General features: G+C 43.8%; 1 protein-coding gene across 5 annotated transcripts; it reads left to right on the top strand.

Moving 5' to 3' along the window:
• The first annotated feature begins 64 nt into the window (after positions 1-64).
• On the top strand, positions 65-26,014 carry Noxred1 (NADP-dependent oxidoreductase domain containing 1). 5 transcript variants are annotated; one of them, NM_001432121.1, is made up of 7 exons: positions 65-219; positions 4,229-4,400; positions 11,045-11,244; positions 14,195-14,375; positions 14,921-15,072; positions 15,890-16,112; positions 25,764-26,014. In NM_001432121.1, the coding sequence occupies exons 2-7, from the start codon at positions 4,246-4,248 to the stop codon at positions 25,954-25,956; spliced, it is 1,104 nt and encodes a 367-aa protein (NP_001419050.1). In that variant the 5' UTR covers positions 65-219; positions 4,229-4,245; the 3' UTR covers positions 25,957-26,014. The 5 variants fall into 5 exon arrangements, with proteins under 5 accessions (NP_001419050.1, NP_001419051.1, XP_087410769.1 ...); XM_087554643.1 differs by lacking the exon at positions 65-219 and adding an exon at positions 1,140-1,617; XM_087554642.1 differs by lacking the exon at positions 65-219 and adding an exon at positions 3,445-3,744.
• Positions 26,015-27,296: the final 1,282 nt, after the last annotated feature.

Below are 27,296 nucleotides of genomic sequence, written 5' to 3'. Positions count from 1 at the left end.
AGTGTCACAGTGTCACAGCAAGGCAGGAGGATATGGTTAATACCAATAGTCCAAGACACAGATGACCTGAGTCCTAGCCTCAGCTCTCCTGCTGACAAACCAGTGCTAGGGAGAGGGCCCTTATTTTGTAGACCCTTCTTCAATGGTAGAAAATCAGGACCGTAGTCTACGACTGGCATTCTACACTCGGTTAAAGTGGGTGAAGGGGAAGGAAAACAGGTAATATATGTAGCACACAGCATGCTCTAGGCTAAGACTCTACTTAGCTATGGGAAGTCTGAGCTGCTAGAAACATCTGGCAGTATCTGAAGGCACTTTTTTTTTTTTTTCTCTTCTTTTTTTCTTTTTTTTCCGGAGCTGGGGACCGAACCCAGGGCCTTGCGCTTGCTAGGCAAGCGCTCTACCACTGAGCTAAATCCCCAACCCCTGAAGGCACTTCTTACTGCCAAAACTGGGAGTGTGTTTGTAAATACGGGAGTGTGTTGGTAAATATTGTTATGCACAGGACAGATCCCCAGGAATTACCCTGCTGAAAACACTAGTAACAGCAGTGTTTAATCCTGCCTTCGGGATGGGCTCATGGGTAAAAGTGCTTGCCATCAAGTCTAAAGACCTGAGTTTGGTCATTAGACCCTGCCATAGTAGAAATTGAGAACTGACTCTCATAAATTGTCTTTTGACCTTCACATGTCTGTAAGCACACACACTATGCACTATGCAGATGTTAAAGGTTTCTGCATTAAAGGGATCTGCATTTTCCAGTTATCTACAATTCCAGGTAGCCTCATACCTCATTACTTTAACTCAGTATCATTTCTTACTGTTGAAGAAGTGGGTTTAATTTGTTATATCAGACTTAGTAGAGGAATAGAACCGCTAGGGGTCCAGATAGTTAATCTATCCAACCTCCTGGTATACTTTGTTATGGGGATTTGACCTGAGTCAATATGGTGGCTAACAGTCTGTATAAAGTGGTTGTTTTTGTGTCTGGTGATAGAATTTTACAGGGAGGGAGATGAGGGATGGAAGATAGCTATAAAATGAAGGACACATGGCTTGGCTAGAAGTGAGAGTTACTGTCTGAGGGCTACTATTGTGATGAAACACCATGACCAAGCTGGGGAGGAGAGGGTTGATTTAGATTACACTTTCATATTGCTGTTCCTCAGGACAGGAACTCAAATGGCTGGAACCTAGAGGCAGGAGCTGATGTACCGTTCATGGAGGAGCACAGCTTACTCACTGGTTTGCTCCTCATGGCTAGCTCAGCTTGCTTATAGAATCCAGGACCATCAACCCAGGGACAGCACCACCCACAGTGGGCTGGGCCATCTCCCATCAATCACCAACTAAGAAAACGCCTTGTGGCTGAATGTTATGGTTCCCTTCCTTCAGATAACTCTAACTTGTGTCAAGTTTACATAAAACCTTCCAGGCACAGTAACAAACTAGGATGCTTGCCTGCAACCTCAGTAGAGTAGTCTGCTACAGGAGACCTTGCTGGTCTTTGTCATGGAATTGAATGTGACCTGGCTGAGGAGTTCCCCAGAGGAGGGTCAGGAAGAGGTGGGGCAGTTACAGGCCTAGCTGCTGAGCTACACCAAGGCAGCCAACCAGGTAAGTAATGAAGCCAAACCAGCAACTAGGTTATTTCATTTCCACGTTCTAGATTCTTCACAACATCATCCTTTGTGGTTCTTTCTAACCAGAAACATACAAGGGAGGGATTCTGGGAAGCATTTTGGTCTAACCAAGTTGTCATGTTAGAAAGCTGTGACACTGAATCCCTGTTTTTGAGAACGTACAAATATGTGTCTAGCATCTGTAGGATGCTGTATTAGTCATGCAGGTCTGGCAGGTTTTGAGGTCCTCTTTCCTTTAGGACAGGAAGCATCACTTGCATGAGTAGGATGTGACATCCTACTATGTCCATTCCTCTAAAAGGGGACTAGAGAAGTCAAACATAAAAGGCGACAAATGGTATGTATTATTTTTTATGAATTATCTGAAATGAGTAAATCCAAATGTAGAAATCAACAGTGGTTCCAGGAGGTGGGAAGTGGAGAGGAGAGGAATAGGGAGCCAATACTTAATACAAATAGGATTTCTTTTTGTGAGTATAAAAAGGAGGTAGGGTTGGAGAGATGGCTCCATGGTTTAGAGCACTGCTTGTGACAGTTTGTATGTGCTTGGCCCAGGAACTGGCACTATTAGGTGAGGCCTCGTTGAAGTAGGTGTGTCACTGTGGGTGTGGGCTTTAAGACCCTCCTCCTAGCTGCCTGGGAATCCATCTTCTCCTGTTTGCCTTTGGAATGAGATGTAGAACTCTCAGCTCCTCCTGCACCGTGCCTGCCTGGATGATAATGGACTGAATCTCTGAACCTTACAGGTCCCAATTAAATGTCCTTTATAAGACTTGCCTTGGTCATGGTGTCTGTTCACAGCAGTAAAAGCCTAAGACACTGTTTCTTCAGAGGTCCAGAGTTCAATTCCCAGCAACCACGTGGTGGCTCACAACCATCTGTAATGAGATCCGATGCCCTCTCCTGGTGTGTCTGAGGACAGCTACAGTGTATTCATATACATAAAATAAATAAATCTTGGAGAAAAAATGAGATAGTTACACAACATCCTGAATGCACTACTGAATTGTTCATTTCCAAATGAATAACTTTGTTAGATGAATTTCACCACCTTTTTTTTTTAACCTGAAGAGATTTAGAAGCTGAGTAGTTTTAAACTTGGATTCCAGCCTCAATTGCTACAAGATTACTGACCATAAAGAGAAAAGGTGGTACAAAGAGCTAGAGTAGCCGTGAGGTAGAGTGCTTGCCCAGCCGCTGCAAGGCTTCGGGTTCAGCCCTCAACACCACAGGCTTCCTTTAGTGTGTTATGGTACATGTCTGTAGTCTCAGCTTCATAGGACAGCGAGTCAGGGGGATCATATTTAATAAGCCACTGTCTCAGAGAGGGGCTGCCAACATTGCCCAGGATGCATAGGTCCTGGTTCAGTCCTATGTACTACAGGGGGGAAAAAGAACATTAAATAAGTATCTGGGTTTATTGTTATTGGGGGGGAAGGAGAGGGGGAGTGAGAGAGGGAGAGAGGGAACACAACACAACAATGTTCATGGATTCTCTTCACCGTTAGGTGGGTTTTGGAAATTGAACCCAGGTCACTAGGCTTGCTTGTAAATCACCTTTACCCACTTAGGATCTCACGGGTTCTGTCAGTTTCTTTTTTAAAGCAGTGCTAAGATCTATATGATACTCCCATCTGCAAGAGACTATAGAAATCTGCAATAGCATCTTCTGTTGGGGAAGACAAGTGCCGCCCTGACCTGGTTGAGCATTCCTGCAATGAAAGGAACCTCATCCTCCTGGCATCCAGGCCAGGAAAGCTTGCAGGCACGTCCTGCCCCTTTAAGATCAGAGGCTAGAATGAACTGGTTGCTAAGGAGTCATAATGACAACCCTCTTGGGTGGCTCCTTCCTTATGTAGTTTCCACCTGCCCAGACCAGAAGTCCTGAGGAGTAAAGCACATCTTTGTAGTAGAGATGTAGGTAGATGGGGTTGTATGTCTAAATAGTCTTTAGGCTGAGTGCCCATGCTGTAGATGAGGGATCAGTGATACCCAGATTGAGCTCTGTTCTACCCTACAGGGAACACAGTTTACTGAAAGTGGAGGTTTCCCTTGAAATGAGATCCTGTGTGATATTTCCAGCAATGTTTCCAAAGCTCAGGTAATAGAAGGGAAAAGCTCCCAGCTGAGAACACCCATGAAACCGGTTGCTCTCGTAACTCCTACTGAAAAGCGTACCTGCAGTCAGTACAGATAAATATTACCGTGAATTCCCTTTTAGGTTTCATGAATCCAAGATAGTGGTTAGGAAGAAATTAGGAAACCTCTGTGGCCACATTCCAATAGAGATGTCAACTCTCAAGTTCAGAATCTGGAAGGAGGGGGTTGGGGATTTAGCTCAGTGGTAGAACGCTTGCCTAGCAAGCACAAGGCCCTGGGTTCGGTCCCCAGCTCCGAAAAAAAGAAAAAAGAAAAAAGAAAAGAAAAGAGAAAAAAGAAAAAAGAATCTGGAAGGAGAATGGTGCTGACGCCCACCAGTTGAGGACTCATGAACTAGCCACATACACCACCATACTTAAGCCCCTCTGCCTGAACCCTTCTTCTCCAGAACGGGGAGTCATGCTGTTTGGTATCTGTTGCTGCAGGCACTGGTACTTTGGAAATGGAAATGCTGGATAACCTTGAGTCTATGAGGTTCGAATATGGGATTCCAGAGGAAGAACGTTACTGGCTGTATTTACAGGGTCGTTACCGAGGATTGATGGTCAAGGGCTGTGCCCATGCAGCCTTCTTTTGCAAAATGTTCTACGATTTGAGGTAAGCTACTTGAAGATGAGAGACAAGCATCACTGCTCAGCAGAATCCAAAGGACTTGTGCTTTTTTTTTTTTTTTTAAGATTTAAGATTTATTATATATGAGTACACTGTCGCTATCTTTAGACACACCAGAAGAGGGCACCAGATCCGATTACAGATGGCTGTGAGCCGCCATGGGGTTGCTGGGATTTGAACTCAGGACCTCTGGGAGAGCAGCTAGTGCTCTTAACCACTGAGCCATCTCTCCAGCCCGGACTTGCACTTTTTATATTGGAAGGTTCAATATGGGGGGAGAATTGTCTACCCTTTCCAATCCACATTCTGTCACTTCTGGTCTGAAATGACCAGAAGAATCGATAAAGGGGGTCTTGTGCATACATAGTAAAGTTGGACTAGTGTGATTTCCACTGAGAGGGCGGGGTGATTCGTTTCATTCACTAATTCATGCATTTATTCTCCCAAACTACTGGCTCGCCTTCCTTCCACAGCACTAATGAGCAGCCATTATTGGCCTCTTGCTTCAAAGACAGGCAGTCAGAGACTGACCAACAGCAGCTGACAGAAGAGCTACGTGGGACTTTGCTGTCCCTACAGGCCAGATAACTTGCTTGAAACCAAGAATATTGGGCAGGGGGTGGTCGCTCGTGCCTTTAGTCCCAACACTTGGGAGGCAGAGGCAGGTGGGTCTCTAAATTCAAGGCCAGCCTGGTCTACAGAGGAGTTCTAGGATAGCTACACAGAGAAACACTATCTCAAAAAAAAAAAAACCAAAAAAACAAAAAAACAAAACAACAACAACAAAAACCAAAACAAAACATCAAAAAGGGGCTAAAGAGATGGCTCAGCAGTTAAGAGCACAGGCTGGTCTTCCTGAGGTCCTGAGTTCAATTCCCAGCAACCACATGGTGGCTCACAACCATCTCTAATGGGGTCTGATGCCTTCTGTCATGCAGGCATACAGGCAAACAGAGCACTCTAAATAAGTAAACCTTAACACACTAAAAACATGAACAAAACTGACAAACCCTTATCTAAACTAAGAAGAAATAATCAAAGTAACAATCAGACATGGAAGAGAAGCCGTGACAGCTTCAGGAAAGAATTGTCAAGAGATTGCCTTAAAAATCTAAAAACACCTGTAAAAAAAACAAAACAAAACAAAACAAACAAACAAACAAAAAAAGTATGAACAGACCTTTAACCAGATCGAACTGGCAACCAAAACCTCTCAATCAAGAAAGTCCCTGACCAGATAGCTTAAACCTTGAAGAATTAACAATTTCAGCCTGGGGATATGAGTACTGCTGGGGTATGAGTTCAGATCTCCCGCAAGCGAGTAAATATGAAATGCAAGTGTGCCTGGCATACACAATGGTGATTTGAATGATAATAGACTCAATTGGTGCCCAGGGAGTGGCACTATTAGAAGTTGCGGCCTTGTAGGCGTGGCTTCGTTGGGACTCTGGGGTTGGGCTTTGTGGTCTCAGATGCTCAAGCCAGGTCCAGTGTGACATTTTCTTCCTGATGTCTGCTGATCTGGATGTGGAACTCTCAGCTGTCTCTGCAGCACCCTGTCTGCCTGCATGCTGCCATGTTTCCCAACACGATGATAATGGACTAAACCTTTGAACTGTAAGCCAGCCCCAATTAAAGGCTTTCTCTCTAAGAGTTATTGTGGTCATAGTATCTCTTATCAGCAACAGAAACCTAACTAAGGCAGACAGCAAGGTGGCTACACTGACTGCTCAAATCGTGGGCTCTGGGATCAGTCAGAGACTTTATCTCATTAAGGTGAAGGTCAATCAAATAAGATAACATCAACCTTGTACACAAACAAACATCTGTATGCAGCACTCACACACACACATACACATACACACACACACACACACACACACACACACACACACACACACGTCCTGCATGTGCAGCACACATGGAAAAACTTAGCAATTCTTTTCAAAATCTAGCAAAAAATTAAAGAGGGAACATTTTCAAACTTATTTTAGAGGCCAGCATTACCTTAATGCTGATGTTCAAGGAAACTGTGAGAAAGGTACCCACTGGTATCCTTCACGGTTGAGTATTTATGTGAAGATCTACAAAATATTAGCTAGCTGAGTTCAAGATTACATTAAAAAGATTATGTGCTGCTCAGCAGTGGTGGCACCCCTTTAATCCCAGCACTCAGGAGGCAGAGGCAGGTGAATATCTGTGAGTTTACAGATCAATGGTCTACAGAGAGAGCTCCAGGACAGCTAGGGTTGTTACACAAGAAACCCCATCTGGAAAAACCAGTCGATCAATAGATAGATAGATAGATAGATAGATAGATAGATAGATAGATAGATCAAACTAATAAACAAACAAACAATAGGAAAAAAGGTGGTGTATCATGTGAAAGACCCCCTCCCAGAAAGGGAATTGTACAAGCCCAAGGCCCTCAACTATAGAAGTAAAAAATAAGTTTTTAGATACACAGATTCAGAACTAAAATAAGCCTGGGAAAGTTCAGATGTGTCCAAGCTTTGTGGGACAAGCTGACCCATCATTTAGACGAAACAGACCATAAAAGAAAACAAAATACAGAAACCAGTCTAAATTATTGCTATTGCTTTATGGGCCACCTAACAAGAGATAAGCCCCTAGCCCCTGACATTCCGGGCGCCCCAACCTGCACGTATTCTCTTGCTGTGTGACAACCTCATTTGAACAACCAATTGGGTGTAACCATATATCAGCGCCTCACTTGAATCCACCAACCATGCATCTGCTTCTGTAAGCCTGCTTCTGTTCCCCAATACCCTATAAAAACCCGTCCCTGGTTCTGTTAGGTGCGCCAGTCTTCCGAATTCACTGGGACGCCCACAGATACCTGTGTATCCTGATCAATAAAAATCCTCTTGCAGATTGCAGCCTGTGGACTCGGACTGGTCATTGGGCTCGAGGATCTCCCTCCTGAGGGAAGATTCTCTCTGAGAGTCTTACACATGAACAAGGGGAATTTATTCCTGGAAAGCAAGGATGTTTCAACATGCAAAATCAGTCAGTGTGTAATACATGGATGTCTGGAAGGTTGGCTGATGTAAGATCTCTTTAATTCAGGTTTTTATTTCCAACGATGAAAGAATTTATAGGTGTAGACAAAAGACTAGGGAGCAAAGATTCATTTGGAAGAGGAAGTAGTTGAGAAAGTGTGTGGGCAACTTCCTGTGTGGGTACCACACAGTGACTGCTGCTGTGCTGCTCTTTATAGACTTAGGATGTTGACAAGAGGGGAAAGTTTATGCAAATCATTTGACTAGGTCCACCTTACATGATACTTTACTCATAACCTTTCCTGGGGTGTACTACTGTGTCTCCCAGCTTACGGTTTTCATGATAACATACAGGTGATGGCTTATGTAGGTCGCCTGCTGGGCATTCCTGTGAGGTGTTGTCCTAATCAAATGATTTGAAACAGGAAGACCCACCCCACACCTGGGCCACACCTGGTGGCCTTACTCAAAGAAGATCCCGGAAGAGGACACTTCGCTTTTTGTCTGATTGCCCACCTTTTCAGTTTGTTCTTTCTGGTGCTGCCGCCAGTATTTAAATCCAACTTCTTCCGGATTCCATGTAGACTGAAGACTAGCATCTCAGCAGGAATCCACTCCGCGTCTGACTGGACTGCAGAGAAATCTCATTGACTTCTTCTCATGGACTGAACAGCTATTCAATTCTCAACCTTTCTGTTATGAGACAGTCATTGTGGGAACACCAAGACCTCATTCTGTAAGCTAGTCTAATAAGTCACATGTGTACACACGTGCAGGTGCACACACATCAGTTCTGTTCCTTTAGAGAACCCTGATACAAAATATATTAGTGGTTTGAAGCCATAGGACTTACAGGATGTGTCAATTTCCCTTTAAATTACCCTTATTGGTTGAGTACTAGCAGGTCATGTTCCGTCCCAGGAGAGGGTATTAGCGAACTGCGCATGTTCAGGAGTTTTGTTGTTTAAGGTGATTTTTAAAATCCAGGAGAACATTAGGGAGGTTAAGTTTCTTTTCTATTTACATGACATGGAGAGTGGCTTGCTTCCATTTTGTGCAAAAATGAGGAGAGAGTGTAACGAGAGAGTTAGTCACAGTCTCTGATTTCTGACTTTCTGCCTAGAGACCCTTTTGCAATGCCACACTAACTGAAGGAAAGACCAATGTCACACGACTTCAGTCGGTGCAGAAAACTTAGTGGAGGAAAGCCAGTGTTTTGCCAGGATCACAGTAATCAGCAGCTGGAGGTAAATTGCTTCCATGCACTGATAGCCATAGATAGAAAGCCCAAGGTAGCATTATAATCAGAGCTGAACACTGAAAACCAGAAACAAGGTGAAGACTCCCACTTTCAGCACCTCTATTGACTATAGAACTGGCAGTCATAACCGATGCAATTAGGTTTTAAAAAGCTGGGCAGTGGTGGCACATGCCTTTATTTCCAGTACTCAGGAGGCAGAGGCAGGGGGATCTCTGTGAGTTCAGGGCTGGCCTGGACTACACAGAGTCCTTATCTTGAAAAACAAGACAACAACAACAAATCAGAATATATAAAGGCTTCCTGCAATTCAGCAATAATCAATAACCTGATTTTTTTGTTTATTTATGAGTGCACTGTAGCTGTCTTCAGACACACCAGAAGAGGGCACCAGATTCCATTACAGATGGTTGTGAGCCACCATGTGGTTGCTGGGAATTGAACTCAGGACCTCTGGAAAAGCAGTCAGTGCTCTTAACCACTGAGCCATCTCTCCAGCCCAATATAACCTGATTTTTAACCTAAGACTTCTTCAAAGAATGTATAGACATGACAAACAAGTATATGAAAGGATCCTTAATATTGACAAGCACCACAAAAAAACGAATCACAACTACAATGAACTTTTTTCATACCTATTGTCAATTTGACAGGACCAAGAATAATATTGATTATCTAGATTAGGTCGATTGTGGTGGGAAGACCCAGTTTTACTGTGAGTGGCACCATTCCATGGGCTGGACCCTGGGAGGAATAAGAACAAGAAAGTCAGCTACGCTAGCATGCACCACTCTGACTACTGGCTGTAGACACAATGTGAGCCTCTCTGCAAGTTCCTGCCTCTAAAAGTTCTTCACCAGGATGGACTATACACCCAACTATGGGAGTTGGGGGGAGGTAACCTTGTGGTTTGAATGAGAATGGCCCCTATAGGAGCATATGTTTGAGTGCTTGGCCTCCAGTGGTGGAACTGTTTGAGAAGGATTAGGAGGTGTGGCCTTGTTGAAGAAACTGCGTCGGGCTGGAGAGATGGCTCAGCGGTTAAGAGCACTGACTGTTCTTCCAGAGGTCCTGAGTTCAATTCCCAGCAACCACATGGTGGCTCACAACCATCTGTAATGGGATTCAATGTCCTCTTCTGGTGTGTGTGAAGACAGCTACAATGTATCCTATACCTAAAATAAATAAATAATTTCTTAAAAAAAAAAAAAAGAAAAAAAAAAAAAAGAAACTGCGTCACTGGGGTGGACTTTGAGATTTCAAGACTCAGGCTTCTCCCAGTTAGCTCTCTTTGTCTCAGCTACCGCTCCAGTGCCTGCTTGCCTACTGCTGCCATGCTCCCCAACATGATAACATTGTACTCTAATCCTCTGGAAGTGTGAGCCCCAAGTTAAATTTTCTTTTTTAAGTTGCCACAGTCAGGGCATTTTGCCATAGCAATAGAGAAGTAGCTAAGACACTTAAGATACTTTCGCTAGGTATCACAGTAACAAGGCAAACTGCTAATGGATGGATAAGCCCACTGTGTCATGTGTGTCAAGAGTGGTGGCTCATACCTGTAATCTCGGCACTCAGAAAGCAGAGGCAGGGGAGTCAGAAATTTAAGGCTAACTTCAGCTACATGAGACTCTTTACAACACAAGCCCCTTTTATGTACATATAGTGAAATATTACAATTAGGCCTCGAGGAGGACATTTTATAAGGTAGGAATTGGATGAAGCTTGAGGACACGATCCTACATGCAAAATGATAACGCCACATAATTCTTCTCACACGGTGTAGGTAAAGTAGCTAGAAAAGAAACAGTAAAAGTGGTGCCTGCCAGATGTGGGGAGGGGACGAGCTGTTCATGAATATAAAGTTTCTGTTTTGCAAGGATGCAAAGGGCCTCGATATCTGTAACACAGCAATATGCACAGACTCAAATGCACTTTGTACTTCAGCTGGTGACCATGCACTCCAGCTGACAACTCTCCACCCACAATACAGATGGAAAAGCTCAGAGAATTAGTCCACAGTGTGCTATGCATAACCAGACGATGCATGACGGTCAGTGATTTTTAAAGTCGGTGAAATAAATACACAGACTACACGTTTAAGGATCCAGGGAAATAAATGCAAAAACAAAAATATTTTCATCCAGATTTGGTCCCTTGGAAAAGGAATGTACTTTTTCAGGACAAAGCTTTTTCTTCCCGGTAAGGCCGTCTTCCAATCCAAATGTCTTATTTCTGAAGCATTACGTTGCCATTGGGCTTCCGCTCGAAAAGAAATGAGAGAACCGGAGATACCGTGGCAGAAAACCGTAGCGGGTGCGCGCGTTTACGTGAGTCTGTTCATTCTCCAGCAAACTGCTGCAGGAGCTGCCGCGCACAATCCATTCCCGGACTGTATCGTTTGATGCCGCGGCTACCGAGGATGAGAAGCTAACGGTGGGCGTCATTGGATGTGGCCACATTGGAAGGCAGCTGACTAACGTGCTGCTGAAAACCGTCTCCATCCCTCCAGAGAACCTGCAGATCTCCACTCGGAGGCCAGACTCCCTGGGTGAGTGTGAGGCTATGTAGCATTAACAAAGCTGTCTTCAAAGGTGCCTTTAAAGCAGGGTTCCCATGCTGGCTGGCCCACAAGTATAACCTTGTTGACTAAGACGCCTTTTCTCCACTTATATCAGTCCCTCCTTGTCCTTGGTGCAAAGTACCTTTCTGGGTATGAGGTGTGTGTGTGTGTGTGTGTGTATGTGTGTGTGTGTGTGTGTGTGTGTGTGTGTGTGTGTTCATGTAATATTCAAATCTAACTGGCATATTAGTCCAGAAAAAAAAAGTTACCTGATATTTACTTTTGGCCTTATTTTTTTAAATGTCATCTGAGTGCAAAGATATTCACAGTATTGACCAGTGTGATAGAAGCAAGAACAGAGGTTGCTTTTGAGGAAGTGGAGTGAGGAAGGAGGCCAAAGAACATTCTGGAGAGAAGGAAATATTTTACATCTAGGGCAGTGGTTCTCAACTTGTAGGTCAGGATCCCTTTGGTGGATCCCTTTGGTGGGGTCAAACGACCCTGTTATAGGAGTTGCCTAAGACCCTTGGAAAACACAGATATTTATGTTGCAATTCATGGCAGTGGCAAAGTTACAGTTAGGAAGTGGCAACAAAGATAATTTTTATGGCCAGATGTGGTGGCACATGCTTTTAATCCCTGCACTGGGGAGGCAGATCCCTGTGAGTTTAAGGCCAGACTGTTCTACAAAGTGAGTTCCAAGACAGCCAGAGCTGTTTCACGGAGAAACCCTGTCACGAAACAAAACAAAACAAAACAAGTAATAAATTTTATGGTTGGGGGTCACCACAACATGAGGAACTCTATTAAAGGGTTGCAGCATGAGGAAGGCTGAGAACCGCTGACCTACACGGAGCTATGGGCTACCATGGATGTATGCCCTCATTAAAACCGTTCAAGCCGTATACTTCAGAATTCCATGTGGTACTGTATGTAAAGTACACCACAATAAAATGCAAAATAACAGTGCAAAGCAGTCTGCATAGTATAGAAAAAGACCCTTGAAGGAAGAATAACCACACATACTCTTCACCAGCCTATTGTTGTCCCCCCCACTTTTGAAGTATATTGTACACTGGGTTTTTGCTCAATGCATTGGAAATGCATTTTTGTATCATCTAACATTCTCTAAAGAGTTTTAAGCCCTTTTACTGCCCATGATTGGCTGTGAGAGCTCTCCCTGGTGTGCCTGACCTTATCAGGGTGTGCTTGCTGCCCCTGGTGTCTGGGCATCTGGGGAGGAGACGGGGCAGAGCTGCAGTTGTGAATGAAGGGTGCTTTGTGCTCCCCCTTTATTTTCTTCTCAGGATCTAAATTTTATTTCCATGAAATATTATTCTTATTACCAAAAGGTGATTTTAAGATCATGTTTCCTTTCCTATTATATGCCCTTTAGAGCTAAGATTTCAAGCCAGTAGGGGGTGGCGTATGCCCTCAATTCCCAGAACTCAGGAGGCCAAGGCAACTGAATTTCTGAATTTGAGGCTAGCCTAGTCTACAGAGCAAGTTCCAGGATAGCCAGGGCTACCCAGAGAAACCCCATCTTGAAAAACCAAAAAGAAAAAACAAATTGGGGGGCTGGAGAGATGATGGCTCAGCGGTTAAGAGCAGTGACTGCTCTTCCAGAGGTCCTGAGTTCAATTCCCAGCAACCACATGGTGGCTCACAACCATCTGTAATGAGATCTGGTGCCCTCTTCTGGCCTGCAGTCACATGTGCAGGTAGAATGCTGTACATGAAATAAATACATCTTTAAAAAAAAAAAGAAAAAGCAAATTGGATTCTAGCTGCAGAACCACTTTGTTAGCGTCTGTATTGGTTCTCCGCCTTGCTAATGCTGTGACCCTTTAATACAGTTCCTTGTGTTGTGACCCCCAACCGTAAAATTATTTTTGTTGCTGCTTGATAACTACTACTGTTTGCTAGAGTTATGAATCAAAGTATAAATACCTGATATGCAGATCTCTGATATTTGACCCCTGTGAAAGGGTTATTTGATCCCTCAAAAAGGTCACGACCCACAGGTTGAGAATCAATGTCGTACGCATCTCAAAGAATGATGGCTGCCTGTTCTCTAGGCACTCGGTCTTGTCCTTGAGAATCCATAAACACGATGATCTTACCTCTCACATATCTTTCACATTCTGTTTTTCACTGATGCTTAAAGCATGAGATGGAAATACACATTTCAAATCCTTACTTTTGAAATCCACACTGTAGTAACAATAATCAAATAATTAAGCACCTGTGTGTTTAATGCAACTGTATGAGTTATCACATATACAGAGACTTTTGTCTCTACATTTACGAATACCTTACTCTTGTTACACATATGTTACAAAAACTGTTAAGCCTTCCACAACCCCTCCCAGTTTCTGTGGCATATTCTTTCACGCTTCTAATTTTACCCTCTAACTCAGGCCAGTGTGCTATGTAACTTTCAATGAGTCACATAACATCCCGAAGCCTCGGTTTGCTCATCTGTAACACGGGAACCATCCTCAGAAGAAAGACACCTTAAACAATACACAGCGAGCACCGTGTGTGTTATCTGTCAGTTCCCTGTAAATGCTTTTTTCTAGCTCCCAGTAAAAAATTAAAATGAAAACGCTCAGCATTTGTTCCAAAATCAAGGCAACAGGAATCATGTAATAAGCCCAAACTCTGTCACAGTGGCACCAGCTGCTTTCACAAAGGGATTGGGGCTGGGTTGGGGCTTCTCTGCATAGCTCCTCGCTGAGGCTTCCTGGAGCCAGCGTCTGGTTTCTGTGGCAACAGGACTTAGGTTGCTTACTGAAACAGGATTACCGCTCTCCTGTCTCCCTCTCCTCACCACAACTGATGCGCAGGTCAAACTTCTCTGCATTATTATGTTCTCTCTCTCTCTCTCTCTCTCTCTCTCTCTCTCTCTCTCTCTCTCTCTCTCTCTCTCTTCTAGTTGAGCTTCGGAAACTAGGGGTCCGGTGCGTCTATGACAATGCTGCTGTGGCGAACTGGGCCAAAGTGTTGTTCCTCTGCTGTTTGCCTGCCCAGCTGCCTAATATCTGCCTAGAAATTCAATCCAAACTCGATAAATCCTGCATCGTGTACAGCTTTGTATCTGCCATCACGATACCCAGGTATCTTGTCAGAATGAGAAGACAGAACTCATAGCCCTACCCCTTGGAGTTAGTCGTCCTCAGTAATAAGGGGGTGGCGGCTTGACTTGCAGAAAGACTCCATCAGCCTTTCTAGTTCTACCTCTTGCCAGTTTTACATAAACAACACTCAGGATTGGGGGTGATTTTCCCATTCTAAAACGTTAATTGCCTGTTGTTTTCCAGTATCCCATTCCCACTTGGGGCATCAATGAACAACCTGAAAAGCTACTGAAAATACATGGCAAACATTGTTTTTTTTTTTGTTTTTTTGTTTTTTTGTTTTTTGTACTCTTGCATCTAGCCAAGAGCTAAGCACATGTTAACATTCAGTAAATATTAGGTGGATGGTTGAACGATCTAATTAATCAGTGCCCTGAGTGCAAGCGCACAGTGGGCCCGCGTCTTGCAGCCTGAGCAGTGGCCTGCAGGGGAGGGGCTGTAGTTTCGGTTTGGATGCGGATGCAGATTGGATGCAGTCCCTTATTCCAGTCTGGTACTCTAGTCTCTGTCTTTGTGGCTTCCAGGTTGAAAACTTTACTGAACCACACCAATATCGTGCGACCCCAGTATCAATTTGTTGAGAAATTTGAAAACATCTGGGGAGAGAATGAAGAGGTCCCAGCTGCTCTCCGAAATTCATCAATTATCCGGGGTACCTGCCCCTACAATAGTCTTGGTAATGGCACAGCTCTGTGACTATTTTTGACATTTTTTGACAATTACCTTCCATGTCCCCCCACCCCTGTGCGTGTGTGTGTGTGTGTGTGTGTGTGTGTGTGTGTGTGTGTGTGTGTGTAAAGCACAAAGCAGATACATTCTTAGTCATTTGAGTTTGGTATGCCAAGAGCTTAGTAGGAAAAAGCAACTTTTCTTAGGCAGAACAGAGGAGCCTAATTTTTGGATCCTTAAGTCTGAGGCAGAAACAACCAGGGGAAATGGCTCGTGTGAACAAGACAGTGAGCTGAGCTCGGTGGTGCGTGCCCATAACTCCAGCCTTGGAGAGGAGGAGGCAGGAGAACCGGGGTACTGAGACTTTTCAGCTATGTAGCCAGTATGAGGGCAGCTAAAGCCGCACGTGGACCTGTCTCAAAAAACAAGACCAGAACCAAACCAAACCAAACCACACCCAAGCAAAACAAAACAACAGCAACAAAGCAGGAGAACGAAATGTCTGGGACAAAAAGAAGGGCTGGTTCCCCTCTAATCTCGCAGTCAGTACTCCCTAGTCCCCCAGGGACCTTTGTGTCTGTCCTTCTGTCATTAGCACTGTCTGCCTTAGTCCTGTCTGCTCCGCTTGGCTGTGATCAACACGTGATATGTCGTGAAGGGCAAATGGGCCTCTTAGTCAGGGAGCAAAGAGTGTCCCTTCGTCTCCTGTCGCACTAACAACCAACTCAGGAGAAAGGGTGGCTCCGAAGTCTCTCTCTGGGTTTCTTCCGGGTCCCTTGCAACTCACTGCTGCGTGTGCTCATTGTGGCTTTCCTTCTGTCTAGGGGGAGTAATCCTCAATGTCAAGTGGCTGGAGGGGTTGTGCTACGCCCTCATCAACGCCTGTACATCGAGGGGCGTGTTTCACTCACAGGTGCTGAAGCTTTTGAACAAACTGTTTCTCTCTGTGCACTTAGAAAGCTGCAAGACAGACCCGGCATCCTGCCCCAAATTTCAGTTAACAGATTTTATGAACAAAAGCTACGTCAGGAACTTGTATAAGAAAAGGTAAAGTGTCAAACATCTGGATTGGTCCCCCAGTTTTGTTTTAACCTATGCTGTTTGTTTGTTTATGAGACAGGGTTTCTCCGTGTAGCTCTGGCGCTCTCTCTCTCTCTCTCTCTCTGTAAAAAAAAAATTTATTTATTTTATGTCTTCATGCACACCAGAAGAGGGCGTCAGATCTCATTACAGATGGTTGTGAGATACCATGTGGTTGCTGGGAATTGAACTCAGGGCCTGTGGAAGAGCAGTCAGTGCTCTTAACCACTGAGCCATCTCTCCAGTCCCTGTGTTCTCTCTTAAAATCCGTACAAATCATACATTTTTGAAAAAAACTAATTCAAACAGTAAAAAACAAAACAGCAAACTCAAAAGCTTCCCTGCCTTTTAAATACTATTTCACAGATAGTTGGCTAATAGAACGAGTATTTGTCATATTATCTAAGCACCAACAGACATTTATATTGTCATTATATTGTAATCTGTATGCAAAACTATTCCTACACTGTTAGAAACACCGAGGCAGAATGCCACCTTTGTTTCTTGCATCCCACTAGAACTCTGTGTGATGCTAGTGTTGCCCATTAGGGACAGCCGTGTCACATGACACAGTAGAACTCCTTTGTCTGCCTCAGCTTTGCGCATCCGTGCTGACTTTGAGTACTTGGACTGGTATTTCTGCTGGGTAAATGTGAATGTGTGAGTTAGAGGACACACACATACATTATTGCTTAGCAAAACCAATGCCATATTTGAATGCCATTTCTCTGCATCGTGGTAATGAAAAAGTCAACCTTTCTGGTCGTTGCTAATCTAGTGTGTAAAGTCTGCTGCTGCCATTTCCAGTGACTTCCATGCCTCTAGACTTGCTGGGCATTCTGAAGTCCTTTTCTTTGGGGACCATGGGGCACATCATCCTCTTCAAGCAGTTGCCCTCTTGGTTTTCATGGTCCCTAACATTCCTCTCCTTTGATAGCTTTCCTGCTGTCCTCCCTCAGATCTGAGAGTTATGAGTGAATCAACCCTGGGCTCTCTTTCCTTTCCCTTCCCTTCCCTTCCTTTCCCTTTTCCCTTCTCTTTTCCCTTCCCTTTTCCCTTCTCTTTTCCCTTCTCTTTTCCCTTCCCTTTTCCCTTCTCTTTTCCCTTCTCTTTTCCCTTCTCTTTTCCCTTCCCTTTTTCCTTCTCTTTTCCCTTCCCTTCCCTTCCCTTCCCTTCCCTTCCCTTCCCTTCCCTTCCCTTCCCTTCCCTTCCCTTCCCTTCCCTTCCCTTCCCTTCCCTTCCCTTTCTGTCCCTGTCCCTGTCCCTTCCCTTCCCTTTTCCCTTCCCTTCCCTTCCTTTTCGTTCCTTCCTCATTTGTTCCTGGGTGATCTTTTCCAGCCTGGAAATCAGGATGCCATTCGTACTCTACATAAAGCATACAACTCTATATTGGTGCCGTGTACATATTCGCTGGGACGCACAGAATCACACCTCCTCTAGAATCTGACGTGCGCAGAAGCATCCCGTTTCCATGGGTCGTATCTAACTTCTGCTTCACCAGGTGTTTCTGGCAGAACCCCAGGACCCCAGACATAACCATTGATTCCAGTTTCTCCTTTCTACCCCATAGCTTCTTCACCAGCAGATGATTCAGTCTGAGAATTTCCCTCACTTTTCTGTTGTTTGGTTTCCTGGGTGTCTCTGGTTTTTTTGTTTTGTTTTGTTTTGTTAAATTTTAGTGGACTATATAGCCTATAATAACCTCCTGAGAAAAGGGTACATTGGGAGTAATTTTGAAGATTCATTATGTTTGAAAACGTGTGTGCTCTTGTTGTAAGATCCCTGAGGTGGTCTCAGGTCAGGTACACAACCCACAGAACACAGCTTGATGAAGAGATCAATGCAACGGCAAGAGGTTTAATGATCCACGTACGTGGGGTTGCTCATCTCTAACCTACACTTTTACTGAGAACATGGTTAGGCAGCAGATTCTAGACTGAAAATCATTCTCCCGCACTGTTGTGAGCATAGTCCTGTTGTCTTTAGCTTTTAGACTTGTTGGGAGCGGTAGTGTTTCTGTAACTCATCTTCTTGTAGTTTTGGCTTTGGACACAGTCTTCTCTAGTCCACCCAGCTCAAGCTCACTCTGTGGGCCAGGGTGCTCATGAGCTGCACGTGCTTCTGGCCAAATCCCAGGTGCTGGGCCATTTTACTCCTCTAGGTCAACCAGATTGGCCTTGAACTCACAGACATTTTGCCTCTCGAGTTCCAGGTAAAAGGTGTGTGCACCATGCCTGACTCAAAGTCCTCATTCTTGAGTGGCAAACACTTAACTGATTGAGCCACTTCCCAAGTCCCCTACCCCAGTTAACTTTTTAAAACATTGTGGAATGTAACTCCGGTATGGAATAAGTTTGTATTCTGTTTGTAAATATACTTTATGAATGATTGTGGTGCAAGGGTCGTGCCACCCCACCCGGGAGAAGTGCGTTCAGTGACTGGACTTTGCTGTCTGAGTTTTCTATTTTATTCCAACTGTGACTTTGCAACTTCCCACCTCCCGTCCTTTCCCTCATCTTCTCTTTTCCTTTTGGACCTCTTGGATGAGCCTTCCGATTTTAAGCTTCCCATTCCTAACATCCTTGCCCAGCCCCCCCTGCTTTCTCAGTGCCGTGCTTTTTCTAGCGTGCTTTAGAAGCCCATTTTCATGCTCACTGTATTTTGAATCTTGGAGCTTTGACGTTCTCTGCATAGTCTTTTTGACGGCTCCCTGCTGTCCTTTCCTTGCACAATACTCTTTATTTTGAGAATACATCCTCTAATGGATTTATTTCTTCCAAATTAAAAAAAAATAAAACAAAATTTTGAAGTTTATTTTTCACAGGTAAGCTTGCTTTGCCTGCATGCATGTCTATGCACTGAATGTGTGTTTATGGCATAGTTACTAAAGCTTGAAAGCAACCGTCATCTCCTCAGCAGGTAACCACTGAGCATCTCTCCCACCCCCTAAGTTGATTTATAATCATCCAGTGGCTATTGTTTATCTTGGAGTTTAGAGGCCTTCTTCTCCAATATTTGCTCACATTTAGGCTCCTGACTGCTAAACTTTGTTAGTCTAAGTGGTTTCCTCTCTCTTCCCCCTCCCTCTAACAGGTGGCAGTCATGGCTCTTTTTACTGGAGCCACAGTCTTGCCTATTCTGAAAGGTCACATAACTGGATCCATGTATGTTATCGTCCAGCCTGGCTTCTTGCAGCTAGCAGTACATATTTAAATTTCTCCTGTGTCTTGGTGTCCTGTTAGCTTATTTTACGTTCACACCTAATCAAATCCTACTGTCTGTCTGCACCACACTTCATCTACTTGCTGACCCACGAACGTCATGGCTGTGAAGAGACGCCATGAACACAGCAACTCCTATGAAGGAAGACATTTAACTTGGGCTGCCTTATACGTCAGAGGTTTAGTGTGTTACTGTCATGGTAGGAAGCATGGTGGTACGCATGCAGACATGCGGCTGAAGAGGTAGCTGGGAGTTCTACATCTGGATCCAACAGAAAAGAGAGAGAGATAGACTGGGCCTGGTTTGAGTTTCTGAAACCTCAACCCCACCCCCAGTGACACACTTCCTCCAACAAGGCCACACCTCCTAACAGTGCCAATCACTCTGGGTGCTTGGGGGCTATTTTCATTCAAACCACCACAGCTGTTTTTAAGTTTGGTACAGGTGTTTGTGGCAGCAAAATTTCATTGTATCCCGTTTGTTTTTCTAAGTACAGGCCTTGGCTGCTGACTATCTGGCAAAGTCTATTTTAGTTTTCTAAGAATCTGATAAAGTAGCTCCCAACACCCCATCCGTGTTCTTACTCGCACTGTCCTGATGTTCTGTTTCTTCAGATAGAGCTGTCAGTTCTCTGGATTGTGGCAAATTCAGTAGGTGGGAGGGGCGTTCCTGCTGGAGGTGGGAGGGCCTATGAAGGTTTTTTTCTTTTTCTTTTTCTTTTTTCTTTTTTTCGGAGCTGGGGACCGAACCCAGGGCCTTGCGCTCGCTAGGCAAGCGCTCTTCCACTGAACTAAATCCCCAACCGCCTATGAAGGTTTTGTTTATAACTTAAAGTTGAGCTTTTCCGGTGCTCATTTATTTGTTTTTTCCTTTTTTTTTTGTATTATCTTCTCCAGTGAAAAAGTCTGATAAAGTCTTCTGTCCATTTTTTTTCTTTTTTTTTTTTTTAAATTTATTTAATACTTAGTAATAATTCTTTGGTTTCTGGGCAAACATCCCCTTCCCCCCTCCCCTTCCTTATGGGTGTTCCCCTCCCAACCCTCCCCCCATTGCCGCCCTCCCCCCAACAGTCTAGTTCACTGGGGGTTCAGTCTTAGCAGGACCCAGGGCTTCCCCTTCCACTGGTGCTCGTATTTGGATATTCATTGCTACCTATGAGGTCAGAGTCCAGGGTCAGTCCATGTATAGTCTTTAGGTAGTGGCTTAGTCCCTAGAAGCTCTGGTTGCTTGGCATTGTTGTACATATGGGGTCTCGAGCCCCTTCAAGCTCTTCCAGTTCTTTCTCTGATTCCTTCAACGGGGGTCCTATTCTCAGTTCAGTGGTTTGCTGCTGGCATTCGCCTCTGTATTTGCTGTATTCTGGCTGTGTCTCTCAGGAGCGATCTACATCTGGCTCCTGTCGGTCTGCACTTCTTTGCTTCATCCATCTTGTCTAATTGGGTGGCTGTATATGTATGGGCCACATGTGGGGCAGGCTCTGAATGGGAGTTCCTTCAGTCTCTGTTTTAATCTTTGCCTCTCTCTTCCCTGCCAAGGGTATTCTTGTTCCCCTTTTAGAGAAGGAGTGAAGCATTCACATTTTGATCATCCGTCTTGAGTTTCATTTGTTCTAGGCATCTAGGGTAATTCAAGCATTTGGGCTAATAGCCACTTATCAATGAGTGCATACCGTGTATGTCTTTCTGTGATTGGGTTAGCTCACTCAGGATGATATTTTCCAGTTCCAACCATTTGCCTACGAATTTCATAAAGCCGTTCTTTTTGATAGCTGAGTAATATTCCATTGTGTAGATGTACCACATTTTCTGTATCCATTCCTCTGTTGAAGGGCATCTGGGTTCTTTCCAGCTTCTGGCTATTATAAATAAGGCTGCGATGAACATAGTGGAGCACGTGTCTTTTTTATATGTTGGGGCATCTTTTGGGTATATGCCCAAGAGAGGTATAGCTGGATCCTCAGGCAGTTCAATGTCCAATTTTCTGAGGAACCTCCAGACTGATTTCCAGAATGGTTGTACCAGTCTGCACTTCTGCCCATTTTTTGTTTGTTTTTTTTTGTTTGTTTGTTTTTCAAAGATTTATTTATTTATTTTGTATACAAGTACACTGTAGCTGTTTTCAGACACACCAGAAGAGGGCATCGGATCCCATTACAGATGGTTGTGAGCCACCATGTGGTTGCTGGGATTTGAACTCAGGACCTCTGGAAGAGCAGTCAGTGCTCTTAACCACTGAGCCATCTCTCCAGCCCCTTCTGCCCATTTTTTAACTGGGTTCTCTGTCTGCTTGTTGAGTTTTCAGAACAGTTTTGTACTTTAGATAATAGTCTCTCACTGAATGTGTCTTTTTCAGATAGTCTTCAATCTGTGATTTGCGTTTTCATTCTCTTGGTGGTGTCTGTCTTGGGACAGACTTACAAACTTTGTTTAATTGCAATCTGTAACTGTATCTGGTCCAGAACTCAGCAGGTTTAGGCTGGCCTCGAACCTGCAACGACCCACTTATCTGCCTCCCCTGCCGGGTTACAGGCATGTTCCACCATGTGGTGACTGACATCTGTAACAGAAAATTTTCATTTTCATTACGTTTAGCTTGCTCTCTCTTTCATGGAGCCTTCCTTTTATGTCAGTGATAGGAAATCCAGCTGATTGGTTGGATTTCACTCTCGGGGTGGTAGAGCAAGTGTGTCTGTGAAGGAGTTCCCAGAGATAATTATATAAAGGGAGAAACGTGTCTAGAGTGAGGGAGGGCAATGCCATTGGATACACTGAAGGTCCCAGGAGAAGGCCGGCCTGGCCACAAGGCGTGTGCCTCCATCTTCTGCCTCAGCATAGCCCTGGAATCAAAGGAGCAAAAGATGATGGACTGACACCTCTGAAACTTCGAGCCCAAATGAATCTATTCCTTTTTTAAAAAATTATGTCATTGCTTTGTGTGTGAGATGTACGCATGTGTGTGGAGGTCATAGAGACTTGTGGGAGCTGGGTCTTCTGTGGCAAGTGCTTTCACCCGCTTGGTTTCCTTGCTGGCCCTTCCTCCTCCCTCCTCTTCCTCCTCCTTCCTCCTCCTTTTTCTTCTTCTTCCTCTTCTTTTTCTTCTTCGTGTGTGTGCCTGTTGGCATTCGTGTGCTTGCATCTGTGTGTTTCCATGTGTTTGTGTTTGTGTGTACAAGTGTGCAAGTCTGAAACTGATGTCAGGAATCATCGTTGACTTCTGCCTTTATTCACTGAAGCAAGGTCTCTTTTTCAAAGCTAGAGATCACGATGGGGCTAACCTAGGTAGCCATCTTGCTCTGGTGACTTCTGCCTCTATTCTCAGAGGCCAGAACTACAGCGATGCCCCCACACCCACGTAGAATTTATATAACTTCTGGGATCCAAACTCTAGTCTCTACTCTTTGGGAGCAAGTGCTTTAACCAACAAGCTTTTTCCCCTCTTTAACTGCCTATGTCAGGTATTGGTGACAGCCAACTCGACGTATAATGTCATGTTAAAATTTAAAAAGCCATTGCTGGTGGGGTGCGGTAGCACAAACCTGTACGCCAGCACTAGGAGACTAAAGTCAGAAGACTGCAAGGTTGAGATAGAAGCCTCAATGATAGAACAAGTTAATCCAACGAAAGTCAATGCCAAACCCAGGGTAATCTAGATTTTTTTTCCTGTTATCTTTTAGTTTTACCAATTTGTATTCTGCATTTAGATCTGTGACACCCTTTCCCGTCAGCTCTACCTCTAGATTTGCTGTTTTGTGTGACTATTCAGTGACTCGAGTACCTATAGTTGGGCTGTATTCCTCTCCTTCACTAGCCTTTGCCCTTTGTCAGAGCATTTAACTACAATTGCTTGGGTCATTTCTGCATCCTCTGTTCTGTCTGGTTGATACAAGTGTCTACTCTCGCAGTTTGATCCCTAACTACAGCTTTTTTTTTTTCTTTTTTCTTTTTTTCGGAGCTGGGGACTGAACCCAGGGCCTTGGGCTTGCTAGGCAAGCGCCCTAACTACAGTTTAATGCATCTTAAACAGTGTTGGTTCGGCTCCTCTCTTTCTGCAGAGCTGGCCAGTGTGAGTCCCTGCTTTCCTATGTTAACTTTAGAATCATTTTTGTCAATATCCAATACAACTCTCTGGGATTTTGACTGGGACTGCATTGAATCTACAAATCAGGTGGAGAAAAGTTGACATCCTGGTGGTTTTCTTATCCATAAAAATGAAAATTCTCTGCTTGCTTGGTGGGTTTCTTTCATCAGAGTTATGCTTCCCCTGCATAGATCTTATTCATGTTCTGCTAGATTTATATTAAAGTAGCAAATTTTAGGGCATTGGTATACTTGGCTATCATATTTTGAATGTCAAATTATTCTTTGTTGCTTGTTGTTATGGTACGAGTATCTGTTTCCTCCAAATCCCACTTTAAATTTAATACCCAAAGTCATATCTTAATGGTATTTAAGAGTGGGACTTTGAGAGGTAAAAGGGACCTGGGCATGCTGGTCTGCTTTGTCATCTGATGCCACTAGGCTGTGGCCCAGCAGGAGAGCGCTCACCAGATGCTAGGCAGGTGCTGGTATAATACATGATACACCTTCCAGGATCCATAATACCCAGGCTGTAGTATTGGGCTATAACATCATGGACCAAGACAGTGGCATATAGGAAGGAGATCAGGTTTTCTACATTAATCTTATAACCAACAACCTTGTCCTATACCAGGTTACAACTACTCCATCAGTTGCAGATATGTACAGACCACTTCATAGATAGTGTGTCTTATACTATCAACATGAATGGACTTCCTCCCTAATGTGTGCTTGTATCATCAACACAATTCAACTCAGACAAACATGTAAGATACTTGCATACGAAACTGAATACATTTTTTAAGGACAGGTCTCATGCATCGTCACATGCTGACCTCAACTCACTATGTAGCTGGGAGTGGCCTTGAACTCCTTATCCCTGCTCCCAGAGTTGAGTGCTGGGATGACAGGAGATGCCAATTCACAAAGTGTATGTGGTGCTGGGGATTAAAGCCAGGGCTGCATCACACTGAGCAAACATCCCAGCATCCGACCTCCGTCCCCTCTGCTATTATTTTGAACAAACGATTATCTGCCTGCTCTGTGGAGAGAGGGGAAACAGAGATCTTAGTTCTTTTGCCTACCTTCAATGCTCTTCCTTCCTTTGCGTGGGCCCATGTTTCCAACATTTGTTATTTTCCTTCTTTCTAAAGAACTTGGAACATTCCTTAAAAGATTGACGCACTGATAATTCCTTCAACTTTGGTTTGATAAAGCTTTCATTTCTCCTTCACTTTTGAAGAATACTTCTTTTTTTTTGTTTGTTTGTTTTTTCTTTCTTTCTTTTTTTTTTTCCGGAGCTGGGGACCGAACTCAGGGCCTTGCGCATGCTAGGCAAGCGCTCTACCACTGAGCTAAATCCCCAACCCCCTTGAAGAATACTTCTATGACATCTGCAATTCTGGGGGATAGAGGGATGGCTCAGCAGCTAAGAGCAACTTGCTATTCTTGCAAGGACCTGGGTTCAGTTCTCAGCATCCACAGAGTGGCTCATGATCTCTGGACCAGGAGAACTGATGCCCTCTTCGGACTTCTCCTTCTACAAGGAGCAGGTGTGGTACACATACACATATGCAAGCAAAACAAACCTTAAGAAGAGTCATGCTTCTGGGTTGATGGTTTAAGTATTTCACTCCACTGTCTTCCTGTTGGCATGGATTCTGGGAAGTCGGTTTCTTGCTTCTGTAAGACCACTCTATAGTGAAGTGGTTTCTCTAGCTTCTCTCAGGATTTTGTCATAACCTTGTGATTTCCTGTCATTTTAGAACATGTCTGGATGTAGCTTTTGTAGTCATTTTATTTTTGGCATTTCTCCTGCTTGGTTTCTGGACCTATAACTTGGCATATATTAATTGTGGAAACTTCCAATCATTATTTCAAGTATTCTGCTCCTTTCTCTCTCCCCCTTCTAGTTTATCTGTCAGTTGGTCTGTCTATCTATAGTTATCATGTGAGATATATATATATATATATATATATATATATATATATATATATATCTCCTACAGTTTACTTGGTGAATATATGAGTTATATGCCTCATATATAAACACATATAAAACATAAATAGATATAACATACAAGCATATATAATATATATTATCATACACACACACACACACATACACACACACACACACACACACACACCTTCTGTGCTCTGGACCATACGCTCCATCATTGCTGTTTTCTTTACTTTTTGTGTCTAGAAATCTCTGCAGGGATATTCAGAGGTTCTTGCCTCAGTCTGGTGTCTCACACATAAGTCTTATATATTAAACAGACTCAGCGTAAGTCATGCTGTCTTTTTCTCCACATAGGCCTTTCCCCTGGTTTGATCTGACTACTGTGCAAACCAAGGAAACTCCCTTCAGCCAGCACATCTCCGCTACTCGTGCTCTTCAGGACCACATTAGTCTTCTCTACTGTGAATCATTTGGCCTCTCCATAGGCGAAGAAGAACTGCCTTACATTTCCACCGTTCTCCAACCTCTAGAAGAAGTCTCGGATTGACGAGAGCCATGCATTGTGTGCAATACCTGAGTGAAGAATAAAGTCTGAGGTCCTCCTATATGTGTCAGTATCCTTGGGTGTATCTAGCTTTCAGAAACAATCTAGCACACTGCTTCCTCCAAAAGTCACAAATTGTCTTCTACATGCTAAATTCAAGCAGTTATGTCATAAGTGGACAATCAAATACCACAACTTCTTTTCCTGTGATGATTTAAATTAGAAAATGATAAAGTTTGATTCTCCTACTTTTTTTGAATAGACAAGTAAATGTTGGGTTAGTGATCTTAATTCAACTGTGATTAATTTGTGGTTGTTTTAGTTATATTTGACTATTCTACAATGGTTATTTAAAGCTATTCCCATTTAAACCCATAAAAACCATAGAAACATTACTGGTGAAGATGTAGCTCACTGGTGTGGGGTGCTTGTCTAGGATGCCTAGAACTGCAGAACCGTGTGTTTTTATTCATTAGCATCCCATAAATTTGGTGAGGTGGCACCTACTTGCAATCCTAGCACTTAGGAGGTAGAGGCAGGAGCATTGGACGTTGAAGGTTATCCTTGGTTACACAGTGAGTTTGAGGCCAGCCTTGACCACCAGAGACCACGTCACAGAAAGACCATGAAAGACACAAAACAAACCACCAGTCCCGACAGCAACGGAAACCAACTAGAGTTGAGTGTGGTGACAATATCTACAATCCTAGTGCCAGGAGTCTGCAACAAGAAGATGGCAAGTTCTAGGCCAGTCTTGGGTCTCAGGTGAGACCATCTTCAGACAGATACAAAACAAAGCACATCCAAACCTGGCACTTCCATTAAATCCTAAACAAACAAACAAACAAACAAACAACCAAAAAAAACCTTTTACAAAATAAAAATTTCGTTTGTATAGTGTACATTTGTCTTGTGTTTTACAGAATTTTTTTTTGGTCAACTATAATAGAGCTGAAAAGAACAATGGTGGGCCCAACGAGGTAGGAAATGACGTTCTCAGGGCTGCCACCAGATTCTCAAGGGCTTTTGAGCAGTCATTCACTACACATGGAAATCATGAGGATCTCACATTGATCATTTACATGTGTTATTTTGCATAATCAGGTGCTAAGTAAATTCAATGGCTCCAGAATGCTTTGGGTTTTGTTTGTTTTTTCTGGACCATTTCTGATCAAGAGGTGTCAGTGGATTCCTTTAATCCCAGTACTAGGGAGACATGGATCTCTATGAGTTTAAGGCCAGCCTGGCCTACAGAGCAAGTTCCAGGACACCTAGAGCTTCATAGAGAAACCCTGTAGGTGGAGGTGGTAGGAAGAAGAAAGAAAGAAAAAATAATAGGGAAA

The sequence above is a fragment of the Rattus norvegicus genome, chromosome 6 (genome assembly GCF_021556685.1).
Source record: "Rattus norvegicus strain SHRSP/BbbUtx chromosome 6, alternate assembly SHRSP_T2T, whole genome shotgun sequence".
Lineage (NCBI taxonomy): Eukaryota > Metazoa > Chordata > Mammalia > Rodentia > Muridae > Rattus > Rattus norvegicus.
The sequence above is the reverse complement of the archived record's forward strand: the minus strand, read 5'-3'. Positions and strand labels throughout refer to the sequence as shown.